The sequence below is a fragment of the Diuraphis noxia genome, unplaced genomic scaffold (assembly GCF_037042655.1).
Source record: "Diuraphis noxia isolate RWA-SAM2 unplaced genomic scaffold, SU_Dnox_SAM2 contig0002, whole genome shotgun sequence".
NCBI classification, from domain to species: Eukaryota; Metazoa; Arthropoda; class Insecta; order Hemiptera; family Aphididae; genus Diuraphis; species Diuraphis noxia.
Window position 1 is genome coordinate 78,831,345 of NW_028301712.1, and position 17,792 is coordinate 78,849,136.

The 17,792-nt window shown below is 30.8% G+C and overlaps 1 protein-coding gene across 4 annotated transcripts in view; it reads left to right on the plus strand.

The window, feature by feature from the left end:
• Positions 1–17,036, plus strand: part of kcc (solute carrier family 12 member kcc) — a 286,527-nt gene extending 269,491 nt beyond the window's left edge. For 3 of the 4 annotated variants that reach the window (XM_089219238.1, XM_089219239.1, XM_015518051.2), the window contains exons 3-20: positions 1,027–1,290; positions 4,367–4,552; positions 5,596–5,831; positions 5,976–6,160; positions 6,776–6,937; positions 7,011–7,167; positions 8,767–8,905; positions 9,108–9,361; positions 9,990–10,109; positions 10,479–10,841; positions 10,926–11,115; positions 11,223–11,438; positions 11,528–11,635; positions 11,773–11,829; positions 12,660–12,776; positions 12,853–12,971; positions 13,063–13,202; positions 13,794–17,036. In XM_089219238.1, the coding sequence (XP_089075364.1) occupies positions 1,027–1,290; positions 4,367–4,552; positions 5,596–5,831; positions 5,976–6,160; positions 6,776–6,937; positions 7,011–7,167; positions 8,767–8,905; positions 9,108–9,361; positions 9,990–10,109; positions 10,479–10,841; positions 10,926–11,115; positions 11,223–11,438; positions 11,528–11,635; positions 11,773–11,829; positions 12,660–12,776; positions 12,853–12,971; positions 13,063–13,202; positions 13,794–13,885 (3,105 nt within the window). In that variant the 3' untranslated portion in view covers positions 13,886–17,036. The remainder of the gene's footprint in view (positions 1–1,026; positions 1,291–4,366; positions 4,553–5,595; positions 5,832–5,975; positions 6,161–6,775; positions 6,938–7,010; positions 7,168–8,766; positions 8,906–9,107; positions 9,362–9,989; positions 10,110–10,478; positions 10,842–10,925; positions 11,116–11,222; positions 11,439–11,527; positions 11,636–11,772; positions 11,830–12,659; positions 12,777–12,852; positions 12,972–13,062; positions 13,203–13,793) is intronic. The other variant, XM_015518052.2, reaches the window with a different exon arrangement.
• Positions 17,037–17,792: the final 756 nt, after the last annotated feature.

Here is a 17,792-nt window from a genome sequence, read left to right on the forward strand (position 1 = left end):
TTTTTATGATTACCAAACAACAGTTACAAATTAATTTTTTTAAATAATATTTAGGTAATACATTTTCATTTTATATAATCGTAGTGACATAAAATTTGATAATCCCTATTATACTTAATGATTAATGGGTATCAGAAATAAAATGAAATCCTGCAAAGTGTCTGACTTTACGTACCTACATAAATTAAACCTTTAAAATGATCTCCCGTGGATATTAGGAACCCCGCTCATATTTCCACCTATTATTACGGAATGTCATGACTCCATTATAATACATTATTTAAATACATGAATATAATAACGTATCTATACATAATCGATTATTACTACGTTCAATACAATTCTGATTTGTGATTATCGTATATTAAGATGACTCACTGCTACATCCGTATTTGTTGTCTCTGACTTACAAATAAGGATAATATGTACCATGTTAACATTCAGCAGTTCACATTATTTAGCTATTTATCAGTTTGCATGTTAGAGTAGATTGAAAAGTTAAGCTTGACCCTTTAAATAGCATAATTAATAAATTATCTGACTAAATAAGGAAATAATCTAACTGTATGTAGTATGTACTAACTTTTTTAAATTTAGGAGGCTTGTTACATATAAATATAAATGTATGACTTGAGAATACCATTAATAGATGGTGGCATTTTTCAATGGTTGCTATAATGACCATCGTCCATTCAGTAATAAAATAAGATAGGTAGTTTAAATTTTAGTCACATAATAATATTTTAGCTACAATCAAATATTATTTGTTTTTTTCATAATATACCTTTTAAAAAATGTAATATTACGAAGATATGCGTATTATAAATAAAAATTCGTACGTACTTCGGGTTTTTATGATATTCCTTCGCTATATAAGTTACTGATGACAATTTAAGATATTTAAATAAAATAACGCTCGTATCTCGCTTAAAAATTAAAATTATGCAAACCGTGGCAATAGAAAAATAATGATTTCCTACTTATGACATTACGGGCACTTATCATTGTGTTTCGGACTGATTTCAGGATGAAATGGATGACCGGCCGCGGGTGCCTACTTTCCTCAACTCGATCGCTGATTACTCGAACACCATCCCGAGTCTGGCAGAATCCGACACCAAGTCGACCACTGCCAAACAGGGATCGTCCAGGATGGGCACGCTGGTCGGCGTCTACCTGCCTTGCGTGCAAAACATCTTCGGAGTCATTTTGTTCATTCGGCTGTCGTGGGTGGTCGGCACGGCGGGCGTCATCTACGGGTTCGGAATCGTGTTCACCTGTTGCTGCGTGGTAAGTCAGTTATGATATAGGTAGTGTATTAAAAAATATTTGTATACAACACCAATAACAATAATATTACGATAGTAAATAAATAGTCACACGATCAATGAATATACAAGCCCATAATATTATTCAGTTTCAGTTAAATCTGTCAATTCCACGGACATATTTTACTAAAATCATTCCTGTCTTTCCTATATCACTCTATCTTCCTCTAAAATTCTGGCCAACTATATTTATATCATATTACTTGATGATTTTGTTATATAGGTACCAACATACCTCTAATACACTCAATTTCATCAAAAAACTGTAATTTTTATGATATTTCATCAGGTAACCACCTGTTATCTTATACCTAATGAACAAATATTGATATATACCAACTGCAGGGATAGCCAAAAGTTAGATCATTGCAAAAAAAATCATCATTACAAAACGTATTACAATACCTATTAACATTGTTATGAATGGTTTAGATTTGGATTCTGTAATACAAATATTTGACAGTCGCTTTAAAAACATTAAATAATATACAAATGAATAGTCTGTTAAAATCTCAAAACCTTCGTACCTAATCGTATATGACGATTTTATTATTATATAATCTATCCATTTTAGCTTGAGCAATATTTTTATTTTTAAATTAATTATTATTATTATTGAGGTACTAATATTATAAATTATTAACGCACGTAAAGTTTTATGATATTATTAAAGTAATGGATTTTCATAAACTTGGGGAAAACAAAAATACTTCGAAATTGTTCACAATTTGCATAACTTTATTCATTTTTTATTTTCATTTGCCTCCATTCGCCCCGCCCGTTTGACTGCGTCTGCGATTCATTTAAGTTTTTAGGCGAACGGTTTATTAAATGTTACAATATTATAATTTAACAAAACAGCTGGTACACTGCTTATTCGAATGCGCAGGCTGGTCTGACCACTGTTTTTTTGTTGTTAACGATCAATTAACGGGCTTTTTTTTTTGTATCCGTTACAATCCCGCCGCCCCTTCAGTTATTTTACACAAAGTATACTTACCGCCAACGCGTGCTCGTTATATACGTATATCAAACTCTTGTAAGAGGATCGTCAATCGCGCGTTTTAACTGAAATTTTTCTACCCGTGAGCATTATTATTATGGCTAAAAAAAAATTATAAAGGTCACTCGTAAACGAATGAGTGGAGGATTCTTTAAACTCGTTTGTTATAACGTACCTATACCTACGCAGTAGGTGAACAGAATTCGAATTAAGTTCATGCAAGCGTGTTGTCTCTATGTGCGTCACGTCATGCCGTTATAAACTCTATGCGCTTCAGAATTCCGTATTTTAATCAAAAGTTATTCTTTATGAATAATTACAGGTTTGAACATCGTTAAGACAGCACTGCGTCTTTCGAATATTTCAAATATTAATAATTTATCCTGTGACGCATATTTTCCCATACATTATACATTATGAAACGCCGCTACTATTAATTACTTATGACTTTCTGCTATTAGTTTTTCGTCGCTTTAATATGATAAATGCAGGACAGATCGCTATACATTTACATAAATTCCATCGAGGAAATAAGCTGCTCCGAGGTCAAAAGTCTATACGTGTGATCAAACACATGCAACGATGTGCAGACCAACCGCGTAATATCATCGAAACAACGATTGTTTCAAAATGATTCAAATCGTAACCTCTTTTTGTTAAATCATAATAAAATAGCAAAAGTTTAAAACATAATATATACGAGTTTCAAGTACTGTCCAAGGGGGGGGGGGGGGTGGAGCAAAATGATGTCCCTATAGCCAATTGATTTATAATATACAACCAACTGTTACTATCACTCGCCCAAATATTTTATTAAATTCAAATTATCAATTTTCGAGCTGTACAATAAAATATCAATATAATATCTGACGGGTGATAATTTTACAGTTATAATATAATATAAAATCCGTAGGTTCCTATGTAATTTTAATTTGTATGAACTACCTACTGGTGGAAGAGCTTAGCTTCGCTCATGGAAAAAGAACTTAAAAAAAAAAGTATCGTTGAGGAAGTGAAAAAACAAAGTACGATGTGTGTTTTCCCCTATCCTCTTCAGACAAAAATATAATTCCATGGTGATTTGAAGGGGTTGGGGGTGTTTGAAACAACTGTTTAAAAAAATCGTAGAATTATTCAAATGTTTCAAGTTTTATCGGGGAAGTGAAAATACAAAGTATAATATATACCCTCCCTTTCAATGGTCAATAATGGGTAAAAATTCGGTTTAAGGATATTCGGAGCAATATTCGAAACATTTTCGCATAAAAAAAAATCCTAGTTGGGTCACTAGATAAGCCACCCCATAACAAACTGTACCAGTGCTCCAGGATATTGCCCATTTTCAATGTCTATGTATTATTATTATTATCGTACAAAAACTATAATAATGTTCAAAATTTCCTGTTCAAACGTGCGTGTTGCTTTGAAAAGAAGTATATGAAGATGGGTATGCAAAAACGGATTAGATGCACCGTATCCATAGAAACGGCGATTAAAACGACGTTTATGATTTTTTTTTCAGATTTCGTTACACAAACCATTACATTTATAGGTTAAACGGGAAATCTAACAACCGTGATACACATGAAGGGATCATTTTACAGCCATTATTCATAACGCTCATATCACTCCCAACAACATTTATGGTTTAATTATCTTAATGCAACCCATCACTATATCGTATGTATATATTATGTATATTATATAATATATATATATATATATGCACGTTTTCTAAGCCATTCACCCGAACGAGTATACATTAAAATATATTATTATTGTATTCTGAATGTGTGCGTATTACATAATTTTTATGTTCGTCCAATTACTTAAACGTACATGGCGAAACAATGATTTTAACGATTATTTTCTTTTCTCTCGCCGAGATTAAACTCCGATGATGTCAACTCGCGGACGTAATTGCAATACATTACGCGAAGCGAAAACTGCCCCAGCCACCAACCAGTCATGTACCCCTTTAAATCAAATTTATCTCCAGTCCATTTTAATGAACGGAATTTTTTTTTTTTTTCAGACAATGTTGACTGCCATTTCGATGAGTGCCATAGCCACGAACGGTGTTGTGCCTGCTGGTGGACCGTATTTCTTGATATCCAGGTCATTGGGTCCCGAGTGCGGAGGAGCTGTCGGTATGCTCTTCTACACCGGTATCACACTGGCCGCATCCATGTACATCATCGGGGCTGTTGAAATCATACTCGTAAGTAACTCGCCGATAGGTCAAATCGGTTAAAATATTGAAAAACATCGCGAGGCATTATGTACACGGGTACGTATGATAAGCATGATAACTGATAAGCTATAATTTATTAGCTCTGAATACTTTTTGCTTGAACTTTATTTTCATTACAAAATACCGAATACCTATGATCGATATTTATTATAACATCATTTTTTTCACCATAAACTTTTTAATGAGTTTATGCTATGAACATTTAATTATGAAATTAATAACTAAACAGACTATGTAAGTACTTAATTGTTTTAATATTATACGATATTATAATAATAGTTGGTAATATTACTATACTTTAAAAATGTTTAATTAGTTTTTTTATAAGTATATATTTAATACGATAAATTTCCCACTTACCTTTGGAATAATGACAATGATATAACTAACTTGTTATTTAAAATATCGTTATAATTTATATATTTTTGAAACATAACATTCTAAATATTTTTTTCAAAAGCTTAATACTTATTAGAATACTTTACATTTTTTAGAAGAATTGGATAAAGGTATAAGTATTGTCAACATTTTTATAATTTGCAAGATACTATTAATGCTTTACGTGGGTAACAACAAATACACAATTCACACTAGTGGTTAGGTTAGAACTAATAGCTGACTAAAGGGGATGTAAAATGTAAGTTTTAAATAGGAGTTTGACTTCGTACGTTTTCTGGGTACTCCGCTTTAACCACTGATTACCTAATAACATACGGTTTACTAAATATAATAACTAAGTAAACCTTGCATTCTAATGATTGATGGTATATATAAAACCAAACAAACAATGTTGATATACGATAGGATATTTTTAATTTTTGTATTTATTGTTTCTACTATATTCGAAATCGATGCTGGCGCGTCGCATAAAAGAAACTGCGAAACAATAATGCTTTTTCGAAAAAAATAAAATATATAAATAATACCATTATCATATGTTGTATGTCACACGCGTACAAAAATTACGACAGCTTCTATTTCTAACGTCGAACTTTATTATGTTTCGACAGACATACATGGCGCCAAGCTTATCGATTTTCGGCGACTTCTCCAAAGACAACAGCATAATGTACAACAATTTCCGCGTGTACGGGACAATATTGCTGATGGTCATGAGCTCGATCGTGTACGTCGGCGTGAAGTTCGTCAACAAATTCGCGTCCGTGGCCCTGGCCTGCGTGCTGCTGTCCATATTGTCCGTATACGTGGGCATTTTTTATAACTTCCATGGCAGCGATAAGCTCTAGTAAGCACCTATAAGTATTATACAATATACCGAATCGGTCACGCTGAGCACGTCACGCGTTTTTTTTTTCTTCATTTTATCAATACATTATAATATATTATAACCACAATATCATAATATTATTGACCGCGTGTCACTTTTCAGCATGTGTTCGCTGGGAAATCGGCTGCTGAAGGACATGGACTTGAAATACTGTAACAAGGCGGTTGGCGGTTACTTGTACAACATGTACTGCTCCAACGGAACCGGAGCGTGCGAGGACTACTTCGTGAGACATAATACATCGATTGTGAAAGGCATCCGGGGCATTAGCAGCGGCGTTTTCTTCGGTTGGTGTTTTTTTTATAGGAAAATCAATAATAATAATAATAATAACATATTATTATGCAATTTCCATCGAGGAATATTTTGTACAAGTCTAAGTCATAAAATGTTTGGTATTCATTATGTTACGCTAACCTAAATACCTACTGTCCCACTGCCCGTATGGATATTCTGAAATAAGAAATACTAAATACTAAAACGCTTCGACTTTAACGGGTACCTATATATTATATATTATACCTACGCAAAAATACTGAATCAACATATTTTTTGCGTTTTATTGTTTACTTAAATCAAATCAAATTCGATTATTCCAGTTATTTTACTTTCGTATAGGTAGTTACCTAAAGAGTAAAACATACGCTAAAAGCTAATTGTTAAAAATTAATCTTTCATTTATCGTTATTATTGTGCCTTAACAATATGCACTTATTCAAAACAAATTATAAAAAACATGTTCTTTATATCATAATAATTATCAAATGCATTATATAATATGATAATATAATGTTTTCAAATTAATTCGCTAGACTTTGTATACCCAGCTATTTTGTTCGGATCAGATAAAAACAATATTATCATATCTATGCAAATTATAAACTATGCTTTTTATGTTGCAGAAAATATCTTTGGTAACTTTTTGGAAAAAGGACAGTACATAGCCAGAGGTCATCTCCAAGAAGATATTCTGGCATCGAGTCAGAATTCTTATAATATGATAATGGTAGATATCACTACATCATTCACCATACTTATTGGAATATTCTTTCCGTCTGTAACCGGTCAGTATTTTTTCTACTTTTAATAATTATTATTACCGCTATAATCGTTATTTATTCGTTTATTTTTAATTAGGAATCATGGCTGGTTCTAACAGATCTGGAGATCTAGCAGATGCACAAAAATCAATTCCCATTGGTACAATATTGGCTATTCTGAGTACATCGTCGGTTTATCTGTCTGCCGTCTTATTATTCGGAGCTACGGTTGATAATTTACTATTAAGAGACAAGTAAGCGTAACAAATTTTCCTACTTCGGAGATCAAATTTGTTGTCACACTATTATTTACCACTTTTTTTTTATGAAAGAAAAAAAATTCAATGAATTTTAATCTGATGCTGATATCATTCAATTTAAATACATTTCATACAATCATTATTTGCTGGTGTATTCAAAATTAATCAAATAACTGAGCGCACAAAATCAAATTTACTGATGAAAATAACGGACAATGAGGTCAATTTATTCAATAGAACATAATTTTTAGCTGAATTACCTAAAATAGACTTAACTGTGTCACAGGATTGTCGTTATTCTCTTTTAATTTTATTCATATGCTGTTCTGAAAAAGCACTACATTATTTGTATCTTTTATTTTATAAAAGAAAAAATAATATTTTCGAGCATCGTCGTGCATTGTATACTCCACGTATTTTATTAGACTTTTATGGTAAGACATACGGTGACAACGTCTCGTCCACTTTGTATTTTCTACTACACGCACACAAATCCGATTCAATAATGCATCAGACATTATCGTATCGTACATGGATGCAAAATTTAAATCGTCAACTTTGAAGAACATTAATATACTAAACCAAATCCGCTACGTAGCATGTCGTCGACGTTAAATATTAATATATTTACAGCCGTCTATTGTTTAGTTGTAGCTGTGTATAGGGATAAAGTTACAACAGTTTTCTATGGGTAGTGCCTGAATATGATAATACATATGACGCATACTTTGTACATTATACATAATACAGTACAATATGATGTAAAAAGTCGAGATTTTTTTTTAAAGATTTAACTTTTTTTTTCGACGTCTAATAAAATTATTTTTCAATAAAATATACTAAGCTCGATAATATTGCCTCTGTTGCAGACAGAAAATATTTTAAGCACCTCTAACCACATTTAGATTAAGTACATCGTCGATATGAAAACTATTAATTATTATGTAGGACGTAGGTACCTACATGGCTATATTGTATTAAACTATCATTTTAATATACTTCTTCCATGTTTTATACGATATTACAATCGGAACTTACGTTTATTTTTTTTTCTTCTGACTTGAATTAATCGAAATAAATAAATTCCACAAAAATATATATTTACACTAATATTTGATGAAAAATTATATAAAAATGCTACACTTTCGTTGCACTTAATTTTATTTTCGTTTAAAAAATGTTTTATTGAAATAAGAAAAACGCCTCTACATTACAAGCGAATAAGTTATCGTGACATTCGACGAATATAGACAATATGGTTATTTCAATTATTTAAAATTTTAGAGTTTCTTAAAAATGTATGTCCTACACGGAATTCAATCGAATGGTACAATATTCAATAAACTTAATCAAATGATTATATATTCTTCAAGTGTAAAATGCATCGTGCCTTTGCTGTATTAATGTCTAAAAATCGCTTCGAATTATGGCTTTTAATGACAGAACTCGTCGTTTATTATAGTTGCCTAAAATATTATTTACCTATTTCGTGATATCGTGAGACACATTGTAGACAACAAATCTCTTTCGATAAGAACTGTCAATCGGTTATAACAAATCGTACCTATAAATATGTTGTTCTAATGTAAACAGATTTGGTCAGAGTATTGGAGGACGTCTGGTGGTGGCCAACATAGCATGGCCAAACGAATGGGTTATTTTGGTGGGCGCAACTCTATCGACATTGGGAGCCGGACTTCAGAGTCTCACCGGGGCGCCGAGGCTATTGCAGGTAAATCTCCAAATCTTACGATAATAAAAACGAGTAAAACATATTATTATTATTATTATTATTATTATATTTATGATCTCCTTGTGAAATACAATTAGATCGATCGTCTTGAGCCCGTCAATTGTTTTATTGCATATTAGTTGTATGCAAACGTTAATATTATAATATTATATTATCGTTCGAAATGTATTGTCCCGCACAGGCAATAGCCAAGGACGACATCATACCGTTCTTGCAACCGTTTGCCAAATCATCGGCATCCGGTGAACCCACCCGGGCTCTTCTCATAACCGTAGCCGTGTGTCAGTGTGGCATACTGATCGGAAACATCGACAATCTCGCTCCGCTCTTGGCCATGTTCCTGTTGATGTGTTATGCGTTCGTCAACTTGGCGTGCGTCTTGCAAACGTTGTTGCGCACGCCGAACTGGAGACCAAGGTTTAAGTACTATCACTGGTAAGTATATGTAACGAGTGATCATATTAAACGGCGCGCAACGCACGATACAATGTTGTTAACAGACCCGGAAGGCCGGAACCATGCCAGATCTCCGCAAGGAGAGAACATAAATTTATGGGTGGATGATGTTATTATAAAAAATAAGTACCTCACTATGTATTTTTTTTTTATCATCGAATACATTAATCTATAAGCTTACACCTCAGTATATATTAATATAAAGTAGTAAAAAAATTCTTCCCAGTGCTTTAGTTGCTATACCCACTACGTTTATATAATTAATTTCCTACTCATATATTATTATATTATAGAAAATCGATTAAAAGCGATGTAATTTACCGCGTCGATAAAAACAACTTATATAACGGTAAAGCTTTGTCGTGCATAATATATTATACATTTATTTTTGAAATTTTATAATATTACATACAGCTATGGAAGATCTCTTATCCGTTTTTTTACACAGGATTATGAAGGTTTTTAATTAAAAAAACACTTGCTAGGGTGCCATCGGATAGGCGGCTCCTCCAATGGTTACGAGCCTGAGTGCAACTCGTGGACCACAGCACCTACCTATATGCCGTGTATTTTAGTGTAATTCGATTTCGTATGAATTGTTCCACAGGACACTGTCGTTCACCGGACTCGTGTTGTGCATTGCTGTCATGTTTATGTCAAGTTGGTATTTCGCGCTGTTAGCTCTGGGCATGGCGGGAATAATTTACAAATACATCGAGTATCGAGGGTGAGTTTGAAATAATAATCATTGTGGTGCGTATATATTTTATTATGGTATCATGCTTACGCGCGGGGGATAAAATAAAATACGACGATAATTAATTTCATCGATTTCAATATTTGGTAGGTATAGGTACCCACATAATAAAATATGTAGATACCACAGTGCTATTTTTTATTAATCGGTTTCGAACCGTGTTTAATCAAACGTATATTAAATATTTAAATATTATTTCCTCGCGGGCTTTGTAAATTATTCATTCGGAATGGAAACCAAAATATGATATATAGTTACGTGCAATACATAGTGCACGATTAACCATATTATTATTATTGCAGTATAATTATTTGTTTTGATACTCACGTTTTATCGCAGAGCGGAAAAGGAATGGGGTGACGGTATGCGCGGTTTAGCTTTGTCAGCTGCGAGATACAGTTTGCTTCGACTGGAAGACGCGCCGCCACACACCAAGAACTGGCGTCCACAGATTCTCATGTTGGTCAACTTCAACGCGGACCTACCGAAATACCGAAAGATATTCTCGCTGGTCTCCCAACTTAAGGCAGGCAAAGGGCTTACAGTGAGCGCAACTGTAATCGAAGGTGATTTCATCAAGAAAACCGGTCACGACGTGCAATCCACCAAGAAAGAACTAGTGAGGTTGATGGACGAGGAAAAGGTCAAAGGATTTGCTGATGTTTTAGTCTCCAATAACACATCAGAGGGACTCAGTCATTTGTGAGTTGTTGTATTTCATTTTGGAGGGACACTCCAGTGCAGTCATTGATCATATATAAATCTTTTATTCTCGGGCCTACACAGGATACAAATTGCTGGACTTGGAGGATTAAAACCCAACACCGTCATTTTAGGCTGGCCAAACAGCTGGCAACAATCTGAGAACGACCGATCGTGGCAAGTTTTTCTACACACCATTCGTATAGTAACAGCTGCTAAGATGGCTTTAATTGTACCCAAAGGCATACGATCATTTCCAGACTCGGCGACAAAGGTAAAATCTTAGACTATATAGACATTTTTTTTTTAATTTTAATGGTCTTGAACGACCGACCAGTCAATAAATCAATTATTTCACACACATATGTAATTGTATAATAGCTGTCGGGCACAATCGATATTTGGTGGATCGTACACGACGGAGGCATTCTGATGCTCATACCTTTCTTGTTGAAACAACATAGAACCTGGAAAAATTGCAAGTTGAGAATATTCACAGTGGCGCAGACCGACGACAACTCCATCCAGATGAAAAAAGATCTAAAGACGTTCTTATACCAACTCAGAATACCAGCAGAAGTCGAAGTGGTTGAAATGGTAATAATTTTCACTTTATTTGTGTTTTGAAAAAATATATTCAAATCGACGTGGCATACGTAGGTGTTAAAACAATTTTTGTGTTTCAGACAAATAACGATATATCAGCTTATACATATGAAAGAACACTCATGATGGAACAACGAAATCAAATGTTAAGGGAACTCAGACTTAATAAGAAAGAAAGTTTTGGAATGGTAAGTTAAAATGTTACATTTTGTTGTGTTAAACTTTATAACAAATTAATAAAACTTCAACTTCGATTATTCCTTCATTTTTACTATCTTTAAACACGGCTTGTGGTTTGTTGTTTTATCTTTTTGGCTTACAAAAGATGCGTAATATCATAGATTTCAATCGAGAAACATCGACTGGAGAGAATACACCATTGGTTTGTTTCAGTTTATTTAACTTTTAGAAACGCTTTAGAGTGTTTATGTACTTAGTTAATACTTGGAAATTCGTAGATAAATATTAGTTATGTATCCAAGTAGAGTAGAAAATAAGCAAATAATTATTTACATATTATACGTATATGATTGCATAAAACTAAATGCTTCAACGTGTAGAAAACATTATTTTTGTATTAGAAGTTTTATTTATAGATTTCGTATTGTTACTTTATGATTTTAACCTTATTAATATTGTTTCTGAATACAATGTTCCTCAAAATCAATTAAAGAATAATATCAATTTCGTATTATAGTTTTATAAAAAAATGTCGTACGTAGTTTTAATTATTTTCATAATAAACTTATATTTTAGGTTTAATTTTTCACAACTTTTTATACTGGATATATAAACTGGTCCTTTATTTGATTAAAGCTCGTTATCATTAATAACACAACTTTTTCATTAACCATCAATGCATTTCCTATTTTCGTTTATTTGTTTCAATCAACTTATCATTATATTAATAATAACATTACAACGTGATAAGTGTTCTCATTTCTTATAAATAGTTTACCTGTATCGTATACCTAACCTACATAGTGCTATTATGAATGCAATAAAAGTAATTTATTAAAAAGCTTGATATATTATAATTGTTTTCAACCGTGCGTTGTGTTTTGTACTCGACATATTTTTATTTAATTCAGTTTGTCAGTATAGCTGTGCATTTAAAACGGGCATTCAAACCATGAAACGTTTTACTATCTTGAATGATAGACAATTATTAGTTTTTACAAATTATTGAAATCGTTTTTTACGGTAATATAGGTACAATCCATAATAGACCAGCACCATAGAAAAGACGCTTCGGAGGGAAGATCGGCTACTAAAGTGCGTTTCCAGGAAGAAACCAGCATGGACGACGAAGCGAAAAAATCAAAATCTGTGAGTATAACAAACTTGGATACGTATGGCGTGAGTTGAAGTATTATACATAACGCTATAACTATTTAATATGCAGGCCGAAAGTGCATTCGATGTCGAAGATAAACGAACAACTGGTAATGGTGATAAGCCTGGAGTGTTAAAGGACTCGCTGCCAAAGGAGACAACAGATTCATCTACATCGACAATGCGACCGTAAGTATACAAATATCTTAGTGCCAATAATCTTGGTTATCGGTAGGTAACGTATTACACTGCGGTTAAAAACACTTTCTGTTTATTTCAGTGACGAAGATAATGTGAGGAGAATGCACACAGCTGTTAAACTGAACGAAGTCATTGTCAGTAGATCGAGAGACGCTCAATTGGTTATATTCAACTTACCAGGACCGCCTAAAGATACCAAATTAGAGAGAGAATCAAACTGTATCCTTTTTGTAAAAACCTAATTTAATATTATATTTCTATAGTACTATATTGTGATAAACAGTAATCATCAAATGTTATTTCGTTAATTAATAACGTAATTCAAACACTTTACTTTAGGGAAGACAATACATTTTTTTTTGAGTTGACAAAATTCAAAATGTCTACAAGACTGTTATGACTTGAAAGTATAAAGTATCAAAATTTTGATACTAATATGTATTCTACGCGCTATAAAAGAAGCTATTTCTAAGATTATTTAGAGGAACTCGTTTGAAGTTTCAACGTACATTTTAATAGTATTGTCAAAATTATAAAAATCATATTAATTAATCTCTACATAAACAACATCAATAAATGTAAAAACCTATCTAATAGACATTGATTTTGAATGCGAACCCAAATGGCTTATCTAATATGTCAAATATACTAAATTACTGTTTTTTTTTGTTTTTTTTGAACTATAGTCCTTTTGGGATGATTAAAAATTAAAATATAATTTTGCTTCTAAATAATTATAAACATATCACACGTTATTTGTAGATAAGTTATGGATTAGAATAAATGTATCCTTGACTCATCGTTTTATAGACATGGAATTCTTAGAAGTGATGACCGAAGGCCTTGACAAAGTGTTGATGGTGAGAGGCGGTGGTCGCGAAGTGATCACAATTTATTCATAAGTAACCTGAAGCTCACGTCTCGTCCGTCAGGTACGAATTTTTATACTTATTTACACTAATTTTATGTTGGCCGGCAACTTTCTCAACACGCCAGGCGTCTATCGAACGGTTTTGTTTTTTATTTCAAATGTTTTGTTTGTTTTTTAGTATTATTACGTTAAACAAATTGTTGCACATAATATAAAATTGTTCATTGTATTTGATAAAAATCATTATCACTGTTTTCTAAAATTATGGTTATTGTTATAATTTACTCGTATGCCCTCATATAGGCACTTAAGCTTAAAATTATATAATATATATATATATAAATAATATATTATATGTATTTACATAGGTTTATATTTAATGTGACCTTTAAAAAACAATGCGACACCAACAACATTTGTCGAACTTTTTTTACATTCAATTTATCAAAAGCGGCTTTAATACTTAGTTTAATTTAGTATTAGACGAATAAAAAAAAAAAAAATGAAAAAAAAATAATCGCGTAGGAATTTATTCGTCCTATTTGGTGGTTCGCCTTCTTGATAGTAACTATTAACTTAAATAAATAGTGCGTTGGGCGTAGCATTGTTTTATAAGGCTGTGTTTTTTTTTTTTGTTCGCTGTACATATTTAAGGCAAATTGATCATTATCTAGTATATTTACGAACATAACATTTTGGTCAGCTGTTCAACATTATAAAACCGTAAAATCGCACTAACGCCACAATGTTGAGTTGCGATCGCGTATTTCTATTACTTAAATTTTAAGGTTTACCGAAACCCGACGGGGCCGTTCTACTTAAACTCGTTGACCCCAAATATCATAACATGTCTAATATTACTATAATAATATACTACTATCTACATTATTACGATTAACTTTATGATATGATTAAAACATAAAAATTCACTGCCAATTTCAACTGTAACACCTGTGAATTGTGAATGAAATAAGACTATCTGAATACGTTTGTTTACATTTGTTAGATTTTATCGTTTTTCAAGCGTAACAACCAATTAATTAACATCATGTTAAATACGCCACACGAACACATTGCAATGGTTACCGTTAAGATCGACTAAACAAGCGTTATTTTTATTTGCCTTGCCGTCTTGTGTTATTAGCTTATTTTAATAGAGTCGTTGTATAAATTTTAACTTTTATTTGCCGACATTCCTTAACACAAAAACTCTTCTTGTAATCCTCAATAATTTACTGTTGTACCAATGAAATATTGTTTTACAACATTTTGTTGTTATGGTTGTCAATATACTATTTAAAGTTTAAACAAATATTTACTGATATTAAGATGTTTAAGTTTATAATTTTATTTCAATGTTTTTTCTTTTTTATTTATCTTGTAAGTAACACCATTATTATTTTAATTACTATTTTTTTTTTGTGATTATTCGTTTAATATTAGTTTTTTTTTTTAGAATATTTTAACAAAAAAATTGTATCTATAAAATTACTGGTTTTTGTTTTGTTATTATTATATAAACAATAGTTTAAAAATAATGTTAATGAACAAAATATTAATAATTGGTTAAAAAAAACTTAACTTGTTAAGTAATCGATTTCCTTATGTTGTTAAATAAATAACTAAGTTATGGCATTGGAAATGTGTCTTGTATGTTGTTTTTTTTTATATAATTAATTAGTTGGTGTGAACTAACGAAATATTTGTTAGAAACAAAATATGTTGTGTTCGTTTTATTTATGCAGTGTATCTTTTATGATTTATTAATTGCAATAGCTTTTAGATCGTTATTTAATGTATTTTGTTCACTGAATGATAGGAACACATACGTTATTATTAATATTATATTTATGTCATACAACAATCACATATCTCGAAAATATTCACATATTGCCAAGATCAACAAAATTGGACAAATCAAAATGTGTACTAAACCGATCAAATAATCAATCGAAAAATCTCCAATCACAAAACGCGAACAAAATATTGCAATCGATAAATCATAAATGTTCGCTGTGTACGTATTGCTAATTTAATTATAAATTATAATTACTATACTTTACGTAATATTTATTATGATGAAAGATTTTAGTGAAATCGTATGATATACTACTATATTTATTATTTAAGCTGGCTTAGTCATCGCTGGCTTTCGTCTGATTATGTATATCTATATGTACATACATTATTGTTACATAGGCTTCAATTTCGTTTTCTTTTTTCAGTTGAAAACAGATTAGTGATTTGGAAAAATAATAATTAGGTAGCATTATTTAAATTCAATTTAAACAGCCTTATTAATTGCTATACTAATTATTATGGATACAAACAATAAATTATATTCTGCATAAAACGTGTACATAATATGTACACACGCATTTAATGAATATTATATATTTATATACATTCGTTTTTCTCTTATACAAAAAAAAAAACACACAATTTGAATCATAAATTTATCAAACAAATTCGCTACGTAGACATAGTCGTCGAAATAGTTCATTATTGAAGAGTATAGATTTGATTTTTAAATATTTTTTGTAAGTCAATTATTAATTTATCATAATAACTTTATTTATAATGTTCATATACATATTGGGCGATCATATATTATTATTAACTTATATTTATTATTATTATTATGTTTCTCGATCATATTGTTTGAAATCTAATTACATATTTCTTATCAAATTGAAAATTATCGAGGTGAGAACCTTCATTTTCTACATTCATATAGTTGGATTAATATGAAAACTAATGACATTCAATTTCAGCGTGATGTTCGTAAGGACAAATTTGTTAATGTTTGTATATAATAAGTATTTAATCAATATTAAAATGTACATTGGTATTTAGTTCCCATTTTTTAATTTTTTTTTTTTAGGCCATAGTTTTAACTATACCTATTTAAAACTAAAATATTGTTGACATTTTATAGTAAGTAAAAAGAATAATTAGTTAAAATGTATAAAAAATATTTGATCTGATTTAGATTTATGACTTTCGATAAAAAATATGTATTGGATATTGAATTTTACATTAAAATTCCAGGAGTACATTGGTAGCCTATTATATTCTAAGATATTTATTACATTTCAGTTAAATTAAAAATTTTGATTACCTAATTAAATAATTGACATGCCTACCAAATGTGTGTTTCACAAATTCGTGACAAAGGTATGCTTTTAATTTTAAATTTATTGTTATACCTTTTCCAAATTGAAACATAGTACAAATTTTACCCAAAAAAAAATCTTTCATCTATTTTATATGTGACATAGTTCTTATGCTTGATACCACGCAGATTATTAAAATGCTATGCAACATAATATTTCTTGTGGCATTAAATTACAATATATTACAAACGAAACCAATAATTTATTGAAAAATAATCACTACAAAATTATGAAATTATGTTTTATTATAATTTTATTTTTATTCTTATTTCTTATTTTTTTTTTTTTAATTATTCGTCGGAATAAACGTCCAATTCTCCCTAGTCTGTTATAAATATATGAGTTGGATAAAAATAAAAATAATATACCAAACGATTGTATTTGGTATACTTCACTATACATTAAAAACCAGCTCAAAAATTAGATTATACTTAAATATTATTTTAATTATAGTAATTTTTTTTGTCCAAGCAATTTGGCAAAGGCTGAAGCAAAACTTTTTTTTTTGTATTTTATAATAAACGAATAGAATGTTACTGGAATTGTTGTACATGCCAGATTCAATTGAATGCAAACTTTAATATAGGTACACACTTATATACTTGTAAAACAATATTTATGTGCCAATATGCTTAGTCATTTTAGTACTTATACAGTTTACACATACAAAATACATACATATTTCCCCAGTTGAAATTCTGTAACCAATAATAGTACTATATATTATACATAATATACTATAATACAATAATAATTGTATAT